We start from the raw sequence: 17,964 nt of genomic DNA on the forward strand, positions 1-17,964 counted from the left end.
CACACAGTCACTCACACGCAACTCATGCATGCATGATCACCTTGTCCAGTCGCTGCATCAACAGTTTCTGAGAATCAGATCCAAACATAACACTCCTTATGCCTCCCTGCCTCTCACTGGCAGATGCTAGGTTAGTGGCAAGAAGTGGTGACAGCACTGACTGCAAGCTGAGGGGAACAGAGAAAGGGAAGAAGCAGTAGTAATGAGGGAGCAGGGAAGTGGCGAACGCACTCAGCTGCACTCAGCCAGCGACGATGCTTGACGCCTCAGCAAACAAATCATTTCAGTTACTGAGACAAAAACGAGATTTTTCCAGTACTTTTTCAGATTCCCTGATATTTCCCTGGGGTGTTAGAAATTCCCTGATTTCCAGAACCTGTGGCAACCATGGTATCTATTCATTTCAGATTTTTGTCTCAGTTGAATACGAGCACTTTGGGGAAGAGTAAGTACTGCAGAACTGGAAAAAGAATGTATAATTTCCTCACGGTGGTTTAGTGTCTTCCACAGTAATATTATATACACTATTCCAAATAATTTGTTTTTCAAATTCTTTTAGTTTCAAAATTTTTATCAGGAGTCTGTGAAGTACATGATTATTTTTTCCATGTTCAAGAAGCACTGACTCAAATAGTCCTACAGAACATTATTTTTGGCATTTAATTAAATAAATCTGTCCAGTAGAAAAATAAATGTACCTCTATGTACCATAGAGTATATCTTCATATTAATTACTAATATTTATACTGCTGCAACAGAATACCTGTGATGTAAACCTACAGCTCATTTTTTAAAAAAAATATATTAGGCTCTTGACTAGTAAATACCTAGGATTTGCCCATATTACACAAAAAAACTAAATGCATTTCATTAGAGGAGTTCATGTCTTTAGAAATTGATTGCTCAGATGTATTCACTGTTAGTTCTATGCACAACCCCATTTCAGTGTCGCTGAAGTAGCCCAAATTATAGAAAGTGTTTCCATGTTGCCCGAGGTTGTGACGCAGTTTCATAGAAAATAACCTGCACAACCCACTTTCTGCCATAATAACCAACAGAGGTAAAAAGGAAAACAGAAATAAGATTCAATTCTGCAATAATTTAAATATTTTATTTTCTACATCAAATGATGTAAAATAAAAAGTTAATTCCAACTTGAAATAATACTTCAATTAAAAACTGCGAAATTTTAGAAAATATACATCAGTTGTTGGTCCAGTGATACAAAACTGTTCTCACATTTCCAGATAAATGAATGTGAACAAATTTAAAAAAACAAAAAATTGTGATAGCATTCAAACAGAAAAACAGATGGTGGGAAACACATTGATGAAATAATTATTGCACAAAGAGGAACTGAAAATAATTCTTTTACAACACATTACTCCAAGTTGAAAACAAGTATCCTTTGGCATTAAATTAATTGTTTAATTACTAAGCATCTATAACAAGACACTTCAAAAGTTAAACCTGAGTAGAAATACTATGATCAAAGACTCAGTTACTGAGTCTTAGGTTATGGCATCAAAACAAATGATAAATAAATAAACAGCAGAATGGAATGGCAATATACATTAAAGTACACCAAATATACATATAATTTACACAATCTGTACAAATTTTACTTACAAAAACTGCTAGAGACAGAAGGGTTGGCAATAATGGTACCACATCCAACACAGTAACATACATTTATACAAACATTCTCTCTCTCATATACACATCCATACATACACACGAGACACAGAAACTGAAGTATGTACTACTTTTGAACTTTGGTTTGTAAAAACTTCCACTGGTGCATGTATGTCTTCCTTAAAGACTCTCCATGCCCCTGGCAATACAGAAAAATTGTGACCTGTGTCAACTATAGTTCTTCCAGTTCATTATGGTCTTCATCCTGTGATACACCAGCAAGTCGCAGCCAGTTTACTCTGTTCTGTCGTACACCTTCCACCAAAGGTTCCAGTTTATCTGACAGGGCTGCAAAAGCCTGTAATTACAAAAGGAAATCTCATATTGCAACTTACATTTCAAATATCTGTTAGTGTGTACAAAGAGGAGTTAGTAAAAAAATAAACTCTCATTGTTAAAATATAGACACAAACAAGAATTTCCCACTGAAAAACTCCCACACATAAATACAAAGTATACACTGATGCATAAGCAGAGGCAGAATCCTGTAGCTTAGTAGCTCTTTCATTTGCAACTGTTTTATTAATAATATATAGTAGTTTGAATACCATGCACAAAGACGTTAAAAAATCTGCTTCCCTTTACAACCTATTCCCAGACATTCCCATTAAAATATTCCCATTAAAATATTATTGTAAGGAAAAATACAAAAAGCTTTTTTGGTGTGTGATTAAGTCATGTCGTAAACTGTGTACGTTATAATTCTTGTGAAGAACATTTGTTGTCAAACAATGGATCTTTTTAAAGCACAATACAGGCTTACACATTGAAGATTTTTACTAATGCCAACAACATTCTTAGAAACTGTTGTTTCCAAGACTGCAGTAGTACAGCTTACAGCATGCCAAAAATATTACGAAATTTTAACCTTTTGAACACCCCCTTGTTCAGATATTAAGGGGGGGGGGGGGAGTCAACTTTTTATACAGTTTCAATAAAATTTCATCCAGAATTCAGATATTACAAATGTATAGAACCTAAAGACCATGTACAACAACATCTGGAGTTAAGTCCTCACAATGACATGGTGCTGAACAGAAAACAGTTGAAAAATTAGACCACAAATTGATTTTGTGTGTGTGTGTGTGTGTGTGTGTGTGTGTGTGTGTGAGTGAGTGAGTGAGAGAGAGAGAGAGAGAGAGAGAGACAGAGAGAGAGAGAGAGAGAAAGTACTGCAATGGTTTATTACTTACTGATATTTAACTCCACCGCAGCTCAGCTCCCACCTTCATTACTTTTTGTGTTCTTCACTACTCTTTCATGCTTAAGTAAATTGCTGCTTTGTGTTTTTGTAAATTAATTTAGTGTTGGCTCATATTTTATTTTATTTTGTGTTAATTATTGTATTGTTTATTTCTGAAGATCCTTCCACCTCTTTGTTGCTTACTAAATTTCTCATTACATCATTTCATTTAGTTTTATTTATCCTTTCTTCATCCTTAGTTTGCCACATGATAAACACTGTAGTGTGTATAGCTTCCAATTACTTCATTTACTTCAGAAGCACAATTTTGCCATTTTAATATAACATCCCCTCATGCCCTTTCTTTAGGACTCTCAAAATTAAAACCAAGAGCCTTAGAAGTAAAACAACCATTTTTGCTGCCAAACTTTCTTCCAACACCTATTACTAGCCTTATTAAAACCAGTGAATTTATTATTATTTATTGGGTCACAATAATGTCCTATATGCATCACCTTTACAGGTGAATCACACTTTCTTAAATTCTCCCAATAAACAGAATTCTATCTTCATCCTTCTTTCTACAATCCTCACATGCTCGTTCCATTTCATATTGCATTGCAACATTGTGCCTAGATATTTAACTGATGTGACTATCAAGCAACATGCTACTAATGCTCTATTTGAACATTATGGGCTCATTTTTTCCTAATCATCTTCACTAACTTATATTTTTCTACATTTAGAGCAAGCTGCTATTCATCACACCAATTAGAAATTTTGTCTAGGTCATCTTGTATCCACCTACAGTCATTCAACTTCAGCACCTTCCTGTATACCACAGCATGACCAGCAAACAACCACAGACTGCTGCCCACCTCATCTACCAGCTCATTTACATATACAGAAAATAATAGTGGTCCTGTCACACTTCTTGGGGGCACTCCTGATGATACCATTTTCTCCGATGAACACTCACCATTGAGGACAACATATTGGCTTCTATTACTTAATAAATCTTCGAGCCACTCACATACATGGGGATCTATTGTATACGCTTGTAGCTCCGTTAACAGTCTTTGTGAAAAATCTAAAAATATGGAATCTGCTTGTTGCCTTCCATCCCAGTTCACAGTTGTTGTTGTCGCGGTCTTCAGTCCTGAGACTGGTTTGATGCAGCTCTCCATGCTACTCTATCCTGTGCAAGCTTCTTCATCTCCCAGTATCTACTGCAACCTACATCCTTCTGAATCTGCCGGTTCACAGTATATCATACAAAAACAGGGCAAGCTAAAATCTGCCATCAATGATGGTCATACTGATTTGTGGACATAAGCGTCTCAGTCTTAAGAAACTGTTACATTCAAACTGAGAATATGTTCAATAATTGTGCAGCAAACCAACATTAGAAATACTGGTCTGTAATTTTGTGGATCCATTTTTTTTACCCTTCTTACACACAGGAGTCACCTGTGTTTTTTTTCCATTTGCTTGGGACTTCACACTGGGTGAGAGATTTGCAGTTAATGCAAGCTAAGTAAGGAGTCAACACTGTACAGTACTCTTTCTAAAACAAAACTGGGATTCCTTTTGGGCATGGTGACTTATTTGTTTTGAACTCTTTCAGTTGTTTCTCTACACCAGGAGTGTTTATTATTATGTCCTCCATATTGGACTCTGATTGACAATCAAACAGTGGTATGTTTGCACAATTCTCCTGTGTGAATGATTTCTTAAATGTGGAATTTAAAACTTTGTCTTTCATTTTACTATCTTCAACTTCCACATTGGACTAGTCAACAACAGACTGAATGGTAGCCTTAGACCAGTTTAGCTGTTTGACATAGGACCAGAACTTTCTTGGGTTCTCGGACAAATCTTTTGCTACTGTATTATGGTGGTAATAGCTGTATGTGTGGCACATAAATCTTTCCATAGATGCACAAATCTCTAATAACGTTTGCCTGTCATCATTTGCACCTTCCTCAGCATTTTCTGAATTTCATTATTAAAGCCTGGTGGGTCTTTTCCAACCTTAATCCACTTACTAGGTACATAGTTCTTTAGACAACAATTTACAATCTGCATAAACTTTATCCATAATTCCTCAATGTCCATCTTATTGGAACTATGTGATGTCAGTTCACTGTCTGAGTGAGATGCTAACAACTGCTTATCAGTAATTTCTAGCAGAATCTCTCTCCTAATGTTTTTATTAACTTTTGTGAATGCAGTTGCTATAGTGACAGTGTGACCACTAATCCTTGTCTCTATACTGATGCTGTCGATAAGGTCTGGCCTGTTTATAGCTACAAGGTGTTAGGTATTTCCACTGCATTTGGGCTTCCAAACTAAGAGGTGAAGACAGTTTTCAGAAAATGTGTTCAAACGTATTTGACAAGTCTGTATGTCTGTAGCCCCTCCCCCGCAATGAACCCATAGACGTCCCTGTCTATACTTGGTAGGTTAAAAGTTATTTACAACTGGTATTGCGTGATCAGGATATTTAAGCACCACTAACTGTAGACTTTCTTTGAATGATTGTAAAATGGTCACAATGGAATCAGGTGGGTGGTAAAAATACCTAACAATTAACTTCTACTCACCAAGTGCATGAGTAATTTTTTTATCTATTCAATTAAATTATTTTGTCAAAAATTGATTATTTTTGTTGTTATAACAATTAACTTCATTTCACCTAGTCCTATTATAGGTGCCCAGACTCAACTTCAACCTCAATAGAGGCAATATTTTTGTCAACTGCATTGAACACTCCTCCTCATATGACATCTCATCTGTTTTTCCAATATAGGTTTTCTGACCCACTAAGTATCACAGAACTTACTACTGCAGTTCAGCCAGCTCTTGGATCTGAGAACAATCTGAGCACCCTTCTATTATCCATGATAAGTGAATAAAAATATTGCTGATCTCTTGCCATGCACGCTACCTTGATGAAAGATTCTGCAAATGACTGCATTCTAGTACACAGTAAATTTCTTATGCAGTCAGTGAATTAATCAGAGGAATGATGAGCTGTAACTCAGCATGAGCCAATCTCTGCTGTACTTCCAATCTTCTAGTTGTATGCCACAGAAAATTCACAGTTGAGGAAGTTAGACAACTACATGCAGTGTGTGGCAACAATGTTTACCTGCTACACCAAAGACCTGAACTTTAGTTCATGATGTGCAATATAAAGCTGCAAATTATTCGTAGTACTTATATATTTCAATCTACCTGTGCAGTAGTGACTGATCTGCCACAGAAATAAACGGCAGTCATGTGTGTGAAATGCATTTGTGTGAGTGTGTGCGTGTGTGCAGGTGTGTGTCTATTGTTGACAAAGGCCTTAACAGCCAAAAGCTGTAATTGTCAGTCTTTTTGTTGTGTCTGTGACTCAGCATCTCCGCTATATGGTGAGTAGCAACTTCCCTTCTTGTAATATTGGTAGAGAAATAATTGAAATGTTAGAAAGGTGAAAGTGACACATCTTTCAAGGTAAGGAACAACACAAATGACAATAAAAGAAAACAGAGATCATAATTGTGAAACTATTGTCAGGAAGTAGAGGCACATTCCATGAAAACAAGGGAATATGCCAATAAATGATAGTGTTGATAACTGTCAGAGTAAAGAAGATGAGAGAACCAACAATAACCAATAAATTGAAGCTGAAACAAACTGGAACATTAAAATGCTCAATAAAATTAATTTAATGGACTGGTGATTGGGCATGATGATAAAAGCTATCAATTTCAATCCTCCATTCAGTCATTTTTTGCATCAATATCAGAAGGCTTCCTTCTTTTCACCACTGGATGTGTCATTGTATATTTGAGGTTGTCCAACCATTATAATATTAGGTACAAGGTGCTAGTTTCCAAGTGATAAGAAATGACTGAGACAATGACCTACTGGAATGAAGGATAGATGACTTAAGGAAACATACAGGAGCCACATGGATGTGTATAGCTGATGACTCTAATTCTTGGAAAAGTCTATTAAAGGCCTTTACCCAGCTGTGGATGTCAAATGGCTCACAATAATTATGTAGTCTGTTTCTTCCTTAATGGGTCCCCACTTCTTTCTTATTATCTTCCAGTGGAATATTCTCAGTTTGTCTCCCATTAATTTGAGTGTGCTCCATGTCTCTGATAAATCCAGAGTTACACAAGATAACTGTATAAACTTTATCTTTGTTACAAAGATTTCTTGATGTAAATATGTCCTTCAGACTGAAATAGCGGAATGATCCAGCTAGCATAATTTATGTCTTTGCTTTTGATAACTTCATCACCTCCATCTTTGCTTTAGACCAACTTTGACTCAAATATAATTTTAGCATTTAGCACAGTGATCTAAAATGAAAATATTTATGTGTAGGAATGATGCAATATATTCCTACATTCCTCACTTAACACTGCTTCATGAAACTCTGTTAAGTAGGCTTTCACAGGTTTGCTAACACTGCCTCAAGTGACTGCCAGTTGCTGTTTTCCAGTGTTCCCTGATGCTTTCCCTTGAGACAAACAAACCTGAGGCAACAGATATTGTCATTCCCTGTCAGACCTATTTGGTATGGGTTCTGCACACTTGAGCATTATTCTGGAATGCATCATGTGTGTGTTGCATAAGCAATCTCCTTTGTAGACAGACTACATTTCCCCAGCACCAATAAATAAACGCTTTGCTATGAATAAGGCTACATGATCATTCCATTTCATATCCCCACAAATTGTTACACCCTTGTACTGTAAGTGTTGATATTCTGAATCCTTTTACACATATATAAACACATTTATTATTTACAAATATCGAATTAATGGAAAATATTCCAAGTGTCATTTTTTCACAAAACACAATTTCAGTGCTACTGTGATCATGGCACTCTGCTGCATGTTCCTAACTTGGTCCAGCAGCAAACCACAGGGAAAGTCTTTCAAACATTAATTACTAGATAGCAAATGGTCTTCGTGCCAAACTGTGCTTTACCCTGGAGTTCCAAAATTTAAAAGATATAAGAATTGGTTCTTGTTGACAGCAGTTCCACTGGTTAAAAACTTTTTAATATCCCTGCAGGTGCAGGACATCAACAGCAGACACAAGGCACTACAGATAGCATCTGTCCTGTGCCACCAGAGGTATGACCACAGGGCCACGTGTGCTAACCCAACAGCAGCATAGAGCAAAGCGAGTGACCACTGGCCAGTCTTATTTAGTACACAACATGAGCTCTGTTAGATCCCGCCATCTGCTATCCCTGCTTTAGACACTGACTTTCTGGCTTATGTTCTTCGTGTTCATACAGCACTCTGCTCGTGACAACTTTAGCTTTGTTCCCTGATTACACATCTGTGCCAGGTGTGGTCATTTAGTGGTGATGGGTTCTTACCTTATCATGCTTATGGCAATGTTTTTGCCTCTGGTATCAGTATTAGAAACTTCAAGTTAATGGAACTTTGGCAGCAACAGCATAAAAGAGCAACAGTGTGTGGCTCAAGAACAACAGCATAAAGAGCAGCAGGCCACTTTTCTACAGCTCATGTCCCAGCAGCAACAAACACATCACAGTTGATGGCCATGGCTGCCCCCCCCCCCCCCCCCCAAAGCCATTTTCTGCTTTCAGCAAGTCATCTGAGAGCTGGCAAGTCTAGTACTCCACTGTCTTGCAGGCAGCAAAGTGCTTTGCTTTTGTCTTCTACTACTTGTTTATACGAAGCAGTGCAAAAATTGAAACCACTTTTGGACCCTAGTGAACTGTCTTAGCTAGCACAATTTCAGATGTCAGAAAAGTCTCCTATATGGAATCACTGATTTGAGATGGGACTGTGCATCCTACCCCTGACAGGGAGGTCACCACAAAAGCTGTAGCTAAATCCATTCCTAGTCTTAGTAAAGTACTTCCAATTGCTAATTCTTCCGAGGTTGTTTCGGAGGCTCAGAAAGTTTTTACAAATGAAACTAAGCTTTCCCAGACCATTAGTCACCATCCAAGTACCAGTCAACTCATGATTCCAAAGTCATCATCGTCATCTACTAATGCCCCTCATATCTCACCAAACTGCTAGTGTTTTGTGAAATACTTATTATGTTGCCTATTTTGCTCCCTCATCAATGTTGCAAGACCTTTTTTTTGTAATTTTGGGTGGATCACAAGGTCCCTCCTTTCTTGGCATTGTGATGTATGACATGTATGTTGAAGAACCTTTAGTTCTGCCTGGAATGTGGCACTGAATATAATGGAATCTGATGCCTACATCATGCAGCAAAATGTTGGGCCTGTGGCAAGAGCTTTCACCTGCCTGTCATCTGTCAACAACTGGCCCACCAGCTATTTTCTCCAAGGTAACAGAAGAAAAATGCTGTGGTACATACAACCATGACCATAGAACCAGCAAGCAAGCTCACACTGGCTCTGATGCCATTCAGCTTGTCCAGCTGTTCATGGGCCCAGCTGTGTGTTTAATACACAAGGAATATCAGCAGCTTGGTTCCCCTTTGCTGCACTGGGCCCACCACTGTATCCTGTCTTATTATTGTAGGTTTAGTCCTCTTCTCAGAGAATTGTCATTGGCAGCTAAATATAAACACATTGGACACAAACTAACTGTTGTGACTCGCCGATTATTCAAAGTGCCGCCGCGCAATTACGCACGTCCTCTACGTGCGGCACTGTCTGCCAGCCAGGCAGCAACTGCGCCACCTAAGCGGCCAGCCGAGCAGCGGCTGCTAGACTGAGACTCAGTGTTTAATCGAATGCCGACTTGTACACAGGTCAACTTACTCAGTGACTTATATGTGTTGTTGTGTTGTCCGAAAAATGTGTTAAATTTGAAGATATAAAAATTGGCGACGAGGTAGTGGATTTTTCCTTTTCACCGTTGACTCACAGGGTTCCATGGCTACTGTCGAGCAGCTCTTGCAAAATCTCCTTGAACAGCAAACGCTTCTAACAGCGGCGATTTGCGATTTCGTCGCGGCGTCCAATGCGGGGCGTTTCTCGTCATTGGCTGTACCTCCTTTTCCACCTTACGACGAGACGGCGGAAGGCTGGTCTGATTATGAAAAACGTCTTCGACAGCACTTCTTGGCATTTCATGTCACGGACGAACAACCATGTAAGTCTCTGTTCCTTTCCTGGATTTCACTTCAAATGTATCGGTTGTTGTCGCAGTTGGCTCCTTTGAAGGATCCTGCGTCTTTGTCCTTTGCTGAAATGTGCTCCCTTCTGTCTGTCTATTTTCAAAAGCAATCGCATGTGGTAGCCTCTCGTGTTGCCTTTTATCGTTGTCAAAAACAACCAAATCAGTCCTATCGCGCTTGGGCTGCTGAACTTCACGGCCTCAGTCGAAAGTGTCAATTTGTTACTGACGTTCACAAAGAATCCTATGCCAATTCCATGGTACGGGATGCTATTATCCGGTCGGCACCCGACAAAGAAGTTCGGCAACGTGCCCTTCAGTTGGCGAATCCGACTCTAGATGAGGTTCTCTCCATTGCGCAGTCTTTTGAAATTTCTCGTGCCGCTGGGGCGCAAATAGAGGCGTGGGGTGACGTCGGGGAAATACAACCTCTGTGCGCTGTTGACGACGCGTGCGGCGCGTCCCCGCCGGCCGACGTGGCCGCAGTACGCTCCCACGCACAGCCTCGGCCTAGCCGTAAACAACCCACTAAGAAACTGCAGCAAAATCCCCGGCAACTTCCTTCATGTCCGCAGTGTTTTACGAAACATTCATGCGAGGATTGTCCCCAACATTGGGCTGTGTGTCACAATTGCAAAAAGAAAGGTCATGTGTCTTCCGTTTGTAAATCCGACCGCATACATGATGTTCATGAACATGACGCTGATTCTGATTCTGTGTTGTCTGTCAATTGCACTTCTTCCCTTTCAGGGAAGTTATTCCTCACTGTCCAAATCCTTGGTCGAGATGTTCGCATGCAAGTGGATACCGGTTCTGCTGCCACTATAATTAATTCTCAGACGTATCTTCAGCTGGGTTCTCCACTCCTGTCCCCTGTCACTCGGCAATTATGGATGTACAATAAACAGAAGATTTCTCTCTTGGGACAGTTCAATGCTGAGGTATCTTACAAATCCATCGTTCGCACTGTTCCCATATTTGTGGTCGACCAGAGCACCACAGAAAATCTTTTTGGTTTTGATGCCTTTCGCGTTTTTGGGTTCTCCATAGATGACTCTGTCAATATTGTCTCTGTCGCTATTCCTTATGCTCAACTGGATTCCTTGTCGACGACATTTTCGTCCCTTTTTTCTCCTGGGTTAGGCCGTGCAAACGACTTTGAAGCTCATATCACGCTCAAACCCACTGCTCGGCCTAAGTTTTTTCGGGCTCGGCCCATTCCTGTGGCCCTTCTTGCTTCCTGTCACTTCCAGTGTGTGGTCCTCTCCTGTCGTTGTAGTTGCTAAGCCCAATGGTGATATTCGTCTCTGTGGCGATTTCAAAGCCACTGTAAATGCTCAATGCCTCATCGACACTTACCCTATGCCCCGTCCTGAAGAACTGTTCACTAAACTCGCTGGAGGACAGTATTTTTCTAAAATTGACCTGTCGGAAGCTTATCATCAACTTCCTCTCGACGCTGCTTCCCGGCAGTTTCTGGTCCTTAACACGCCTTTCGGCCTCTATCAATACCAACGCTTACCATTCGGGGTTGCTAGCGCCCCTGCTCTTTTTCAGCGATTCTTGGAACAATTATTGCTCCCTGTCCCGGGGTGTATCAATTACATGGACGACATTGTTGTCACTGGCTCCACCACTGAAGAACATCTTCAAAATCTCCGCACACTTTTTAATGTCTTACAGACTGCCGGTCTTAAGTGTAATCTTCAGAAATCACAATTCTTTCAGGCATCTATCACGTACTTGGGGTTTCAACTCTCTCGGGATGGTATTCGTCCGCTTCAACACACTGTTGCTGCGATCGATGCCCTTCCTCACCCTACATCTGTTAAGGAACTGCAGGCTTTCTTGGGGAACATAGCATACTATCACAAGTTTTTACCGCCTGCGGCATCGCCTGTTGCATAAAAACGTGCCTTTTCACTGGTCCGCGTCATGTGACGCGGCTTTCCGGAAATTAAAGACTATGCTGAAACAGGCCCCGTGCCTGGCTACTTATCGACCTGACCAACATCTTGTTCTTGCCACAGACGCCTCTCAATACGGGGTCGGTGCAGTCCTTGCGCACCGTTTTTCTGACGGTTCGGAACAACCCATCGCTTATGCCTCCAAAACGCTCACGGATGCCCAACAAAAGTATTCTCAAATTGAGAAAGAAGCTTTGGCCATCATTTATGCTCTTCATAAGTTTGGTGTTTTTCTCTATGGCTCAAAATTTCATCTTGTTACGGATCACAAACCGCTTGTTTCCTTGTTTCATCCATCAACATCACTTCCCGACAAGGCTGCACACCGCCTCCAGCGTTGGGCTCTTTACTTGTCCCGTTTCAATTATGAGATTCATTTCCGGCCAACGGCTCAACATGCGAATGCTGATGCTTTGTCTCGCCTTCCCATGGGTCCTGATCAGGCATTCGATAGGGACGAACTTTTGTGTTTCCACCTGGATGTTGCCGAGCAGCGGGTTGTGGACGGGTTCCCCATTACTGGGGACAGGCTGGCGGCTGCTACGGGTTCTGACCCTACCCTCTCCCAGGTTTTACGCTGTATTCAGAAGGGTTGGCCAGATCGCCCGTCCGCTAAGACTTCTGATCTGTTGCGGAACTACTACACTTTGCGCTACCGCCTCACGGCTAGGGATGGTGTTATCCTCCTCTCCACTGACAATGCTTCGCCGCGTGTTGTGGTACCTGCGTCTTTGCGTGCTTCGGTCTTGCGCCTCCTTCACCAGGGGCACTGGGGTGTGTCTCGCACAAAATCTCTGGCACGCCGTCATGTGTACTGGCCTGGCATCGACTCTGACATCGCACACATGGTCGCTGCCTGCGGCCCTTGTGCGTCACAGGCTGCTGCCCCGAAGTCATCTTTGTCCCCGTGGCCTTCGCCTGAGAAGCCCTGGGAGCGCATTCATGCTGACTTTGCGGGACCCTTTATAGGTACTTATTGGCTCCTCGTAATTGATGCCTATTCTAACTTTCCTTTCATTGTCCGTTGCACGTCACCTACCACCGCGGCAACCACCAGTGCTCTCGCCCGCATTTTTTCTTTGGAAGGCCTCCCCTCTACTCTTGTTACTGATAATGGTCCGCAATTTGCCTCTTCCGACTTTGCAGATTTTTGTGCTCGTCACGGCGTTACGCATGTCACGGCCCCGCCGTTCCATCCACAATCCAACGGTGAGGCTGAACGACTGGTCCGCGCATTTAAGGCTCAGATGCGGAAACTTCTGACTTCTTCTGCTGATGATGACGTGCTTCTCCAGTTCCTGGCGTCTTACCGTTTCACCCCCATGGGCGATCACAGCCCGGCTGAGCTCTTACATGGCCGACAGCCCCGCACGCTACTTCATCTTCTGCGGCCTCCTGCCTCACGGCCTAGGGTGCCTTCACTTGGCCGGTTCACCGCCGACGACCTCGTCTGGGTACGGGGATATGGCAGGCGGCCAAAATGGAGCCCGGGCCGCATCTTACGACACCGTGGCAGATGCCTGTATGAAATCCAGATGGACACGGGTGTTGCAGTGCGTCATTCGGACCAGCTTCGGCCTCGGGTGCCAGCAACGCCTGTTCCGAATGCCGCCACACCACCTTTGGCTCTACCTGATGCTCGGGATCTTGGCATCTCTCAATACTCACAACGCAGCCCTCTCACCGTCATCACGATGCCAGCACCAGAACGGACGCCACCAGGAGACGTGCCCATGCAGGAACTGGAGGACCGTCCTCTGTCAGAGTCCATCTACTCGCCTCCTCCTCCAACAGATGCCGACACATCGCCCATGTCTCCTGTCATATCAACTGGACTTGCCGCAACGGGCAGATTGGTGCAGGGGGCCCCAGCCGATTCAACCCCTACGTCTCCTGTATCTCGACCCGTTATCATCGGGGACACTTCCGTCCGTACGGGAAGCCTCCTCCTCGAGACTTTACGGCGAGTTAAACAACGCCTATGGACGTTAGCCATCTCCAGGACACCTCCATCAAGACCAGTGCAACAATTTCAAAGGGGGGAAAAGTGTTGTGACTCGCCGATTATTCAAAGTGCCGCCGCGCAATTACGCACGTCCTCTACGTGCGGCGCTGTCTGCCAGCCAGGCAGCAGCTGCGCCACCTAAGCGGCCAGCCGAGCAGCGGCTGCTAGCCTGAGACTCAGTGTTTAATCGAATGCTGACTTGTACACAGGTCAACTTACTCAGTGACTTATATGTGTTGTTGTGTTGTCCGAAAAATGTGTTAAATTTGAAGATATAAAACTAACCTTCTTGGTTGGGTGCTCCCCTACTGTTAATAACATTTTCAGCTGAGACGTCCTTACCAGTTTTGGGTTCACAGTACAGGACCAAGTTAATTACATGTCAGCCACAGTGGCATATACTCTAGTGCCTCACCCAGAGAACTTGTTGTCCAAATGATCTTGGGACCAATATTTACTGAAAACTGATTTAAAAGATGCATACCTTAAACTGCTGCTTCATGAGATTCATGGAAGTTGCTAGTTTTAAATACACTAATGAGCTTGTATAGGTGGTGTAATCATTTGCTGTCTGGTATTGTGAATGCACCCATCATTTTACAAGAGCATTTGGAACAGTTGATTCACGGTATTCTGCACTGTCTCAACTAACTGGGTTATTATCGTTAGGGGGCTGACATATGCAGAACATCACTAGTATCTTGAAATCCTTTTTCAAACAGCCATTGCCAACTGTAAAAGTGCACTTTCTGTGTCTCCAGCATCAGCCATCTGGGGTGCATTCTTTATTCATAAAGATATCACGTGCACACACAACCATGTCAACTCGATCATAAAGATGCCAGAGCCAACCAACTTTAAACAGTTCCAGTCATTTCTAGGAAAAATAACACATTGCATCAACTTAATTTCCCAAGTTTCGCAGACTGAACACCCTCTCAATCAGCTGTGCAGGTGTCAAATTAGTGTGGTCACCAACTATCAACAGGCTTTTCAGTGCCTTAAGGACAGTTTCAAGGCAGCCTCATATCTGATGCATTACACACACGGTCTGCTGTTGACACTGGCAATGCCCACACACCGCAGTACAACACTGTGGTGGCTTTGTCACAAGTTGTCAGATAGTTCAGAGCATGCAACTACTTTTGCCTCCAAAACATTAAATGGTGCACAGCTCAACTATTCCCAGTTTGAGAAGGGGAATTCAGCAACCATTTATGGAGGCACGAAGTTTCATGTATATTTGTACAGCAGCAAATTTCACCTTTATTTCCTTGCTTGGGTATCAGTCTATGCTCCCAAATAAGATGACACAGTATCTGCAGTGCTGGAAATTGTTTTTAAGTGGTTTCCATAACAAAATCCATTTTCACCCCTATCCCCCCCCCCCCCCCCCCCAGTCAACACACATACCCTGTACCACCTCCCTCTTTGCCCCAGTGTGGAATTTAATCTCCAGGAAACTGTTTGCTTTTCACTGCATCAATAGGTCCCAACATCCTTCTATGAATACCTGCTGATGGCAAATGACGTCACTTCAGCATTTTCCTGTGATCCAGTGCTGCACAATATTTTGTCAATAGGCCGGAAGGTTAGCTAGAACACAATTATTTTGTACTGTGCTATTGGCTAAACATCATGCAGGGCACCTTAATATTGATCATATAGGATTCTGACCACCGGGTTGTCATTCCACCCCATCCCTATCCTTGCACCCTCTAGCTCCTTCATGCACAAAAATGGAAGATGAGGCCTATGAAAACATTGCCCAGGAGTTAAGTTTCCACACCCGGCATCAAAGCCTACATGCTATCTCAATCAAGCTTCCCCAGCTCAACATTTTTCGCAATGGCCCCTACCTAACCAATCTTGTGAGATGGTACATATCAATTTTGCAGGTCCATTTCAGGGTACTATATGGTCGCTGGTGGAAGATGCCCTCCCAAACTTTCCATTTGTCACACATGTCATTGACCAGCACCCCTGCTAACATTTATTTGTATTTTTGAGAGTATTTTTGCCATTAGGGGGAACCTTGCACCCTGGTGTCTGACAACATGCTCCAAATTACGTTGGCTCACTTTAAAGCATTCTACTGCTGCAGTGGCATCAGCCATCTGGCCATTGCACCTTTACCCCATGCCTCCTGTGCGGCGGCTAAGTGGATAGTCTGCACTTCAAGACTCACATGGAGAAGGTCTTGAAGACGCCATCTACCGACAATGCCTTGCACAGCTTCCTCATGGTTTATCACTCCATCCCTATCAGTGGAGTCAGTCTGGCCAAAACCCTGCATGGGTGCAGGCATCACTCCCTGTTCGACCTCCTGTGTCCCACAAATGGCATATATCAGTAGCAGATCTGAGGCACTATTGTTAGTATCTATTTGGCACCATAAGAGAGACAATTACAGGGTCATGTTGATTGATCCAATACCAGCAAGAATCTGAGTGAGTGACTGCTGGCCAGTCCTGTTTAATACACCACATGAGCTCTGTGAAACCTCACCTAGCTGCTATCCGGATATCAACTCTGCTTTGGTCATTAGCTTTTTCATTTATGTACTTGGTGTTCATAAAGTGCTCCACTCACAACAACCTTTGTTTGTTCCTTGATTACGTGTTCTTGCCAGGCACAGATACTTTTAATCTAACACTGTGTTTCTGCATTTGTGTTACCACAAATTAAATGCAGTACTTCATTATTAATGGTACTTGGAACAAACGCTTTCTTCCTGTTATTTTGTCAAAAACTGACATTTCTGAGACTGTGGCTCTGTACAAAACACAAATTAATTCTTGCAAAGAAGGCAACAGCAACCAGCCACTTTTGATGATGGTATTTCTTTATAAAAATAGCGCTGTTACCAGTGTTCAACTGATAGGTTCATCTTCAGGTGGCTATTCATATTTCTGTTACATTTCTTGTTGGTTACATTAATTACTGAGAAAGAAAACAGCCAAAAAATAATGAGAACAACAAAAAATGTAATACTAACATGGAAAACCATCTTATGATCAACACATCAATTTGAAAATGGTAATGACAGTATTTGTGTAAATAAATAGACTTATTAACAATGACTGGTTGTTTTATTCTTTGCAAGAATCATCTTGCAAGAGCTTTCATATTGGCACTTAGAAGCAGTCAGTTACCTGATAAGGAACTTAAACATTATTAGTAAAGTTTCTAATTTTTCTCATTTTTTTTGTATTGATATGGTGCACAGCATAAATCTGTTGTATCAGAATATTTTCTCAATTTTTTGGGTACAAATTAGTTATCTAAAAACAGGGATAAAATGCCTCCTGACAAATGTCAGATATGGCACTTAGATGGTTTTTCATCTCCACTCTTCAAATGTTCAGAAAGGTGAAGTTACTCTCATAAATGAGCTACACAGCAAGGATACTTGAAAGGGAGATAATTCAGTCTGGACGACAGTTAAGCATCAGTGGTATCTCTTACCTCATATATTGGAAGGCATATGGAATCTATAAATCCAACTTGCATTAGGGGCAACTGGTCTTCCTTTTCTCGGTTCATTAGATCCTGTAAGAAATATGAAGCATTACCCTGGGTATAAGATAAGCAATAAATTTAGAAAAAAGAACACTAACAGATAAGAGGTGTGGTCAAAAAGTAATGTGCATATTGTAATTTCACATATTGTACTAGTCCAATTAGTGTAATTTTTTCACTGCTGTGTTGTTAAACATGCCCGAAAATTATCTGTACATTGTTAGCCAAATTGGATATTTAGTCAGACATTACCTATCAGAAATGTTACATGTATTTTTGTAGTATTGGTGTTTATTTATTTTGTATAAAAATGGATCAAGTATTAGAAGTGTTAGACACAGCTTTTGGTGAGCTTGCTATGGGTGAAAGAAGAGTTTATGAGTGGTGTTAGTGTTTTGAAGAAGGCCACAAAGACACTGAAAATGATGTGCGCCCTGGATGTCTCAG

General features: G+C 41.8%; 1 protein-coding gene across 4 annotated transcripts in view; it reads right to left on the bottom strand.

Moving 5' to 3' along the window:
* Positions 1-1,146: 1,146 nt before the first annotated feature.
* LOC126161543 (dual 3',5'-cyclic-AMP and -GMP phosphodiesterase 11) overlaps positions 1,147-17,964 on the bottom strand; it is a 386,751-nt gene continuing 369,933 nt past the window's right edge. For all 4 annotated transcript variants that reach the window (XM_049917471.1, XM_049917470.1, XM_049917469.1 and 1 more), the window contains 2 exons: positions 17,464-17,547; positions 1,147-1,993 (listed from right to left, as the gene is read on the bottom strand). In XM_049917471.1, coding sequence (XP_049773428.1) covers positions 1,868-1,993; positions 17,464-17,547 — 210 coding nt within the window. In that variant the 3' untranslated portion in view covers positions 1,147-1,867. The remainder of the gene's footprint in view (positions 1,994-17,463; positions 17,548-17,964) is intronic.

The sequence above is a fragment of the Schistocerca cancellata genome, chromosome 2 (assembly GCF_023864275.1).
Source record: "Schistocerca cancellata isolate TAMUIC-IGC-003103 chromosome 2, iqSchCanc2.1, whole genome shotgun sequence".
NCBI classification, from domain to species: Eukaryota; Metazoa; Arthropoda; class Insecta; order Orthoptera; family Acrididae; genus Schistocerca; species Schistocerca cancellata.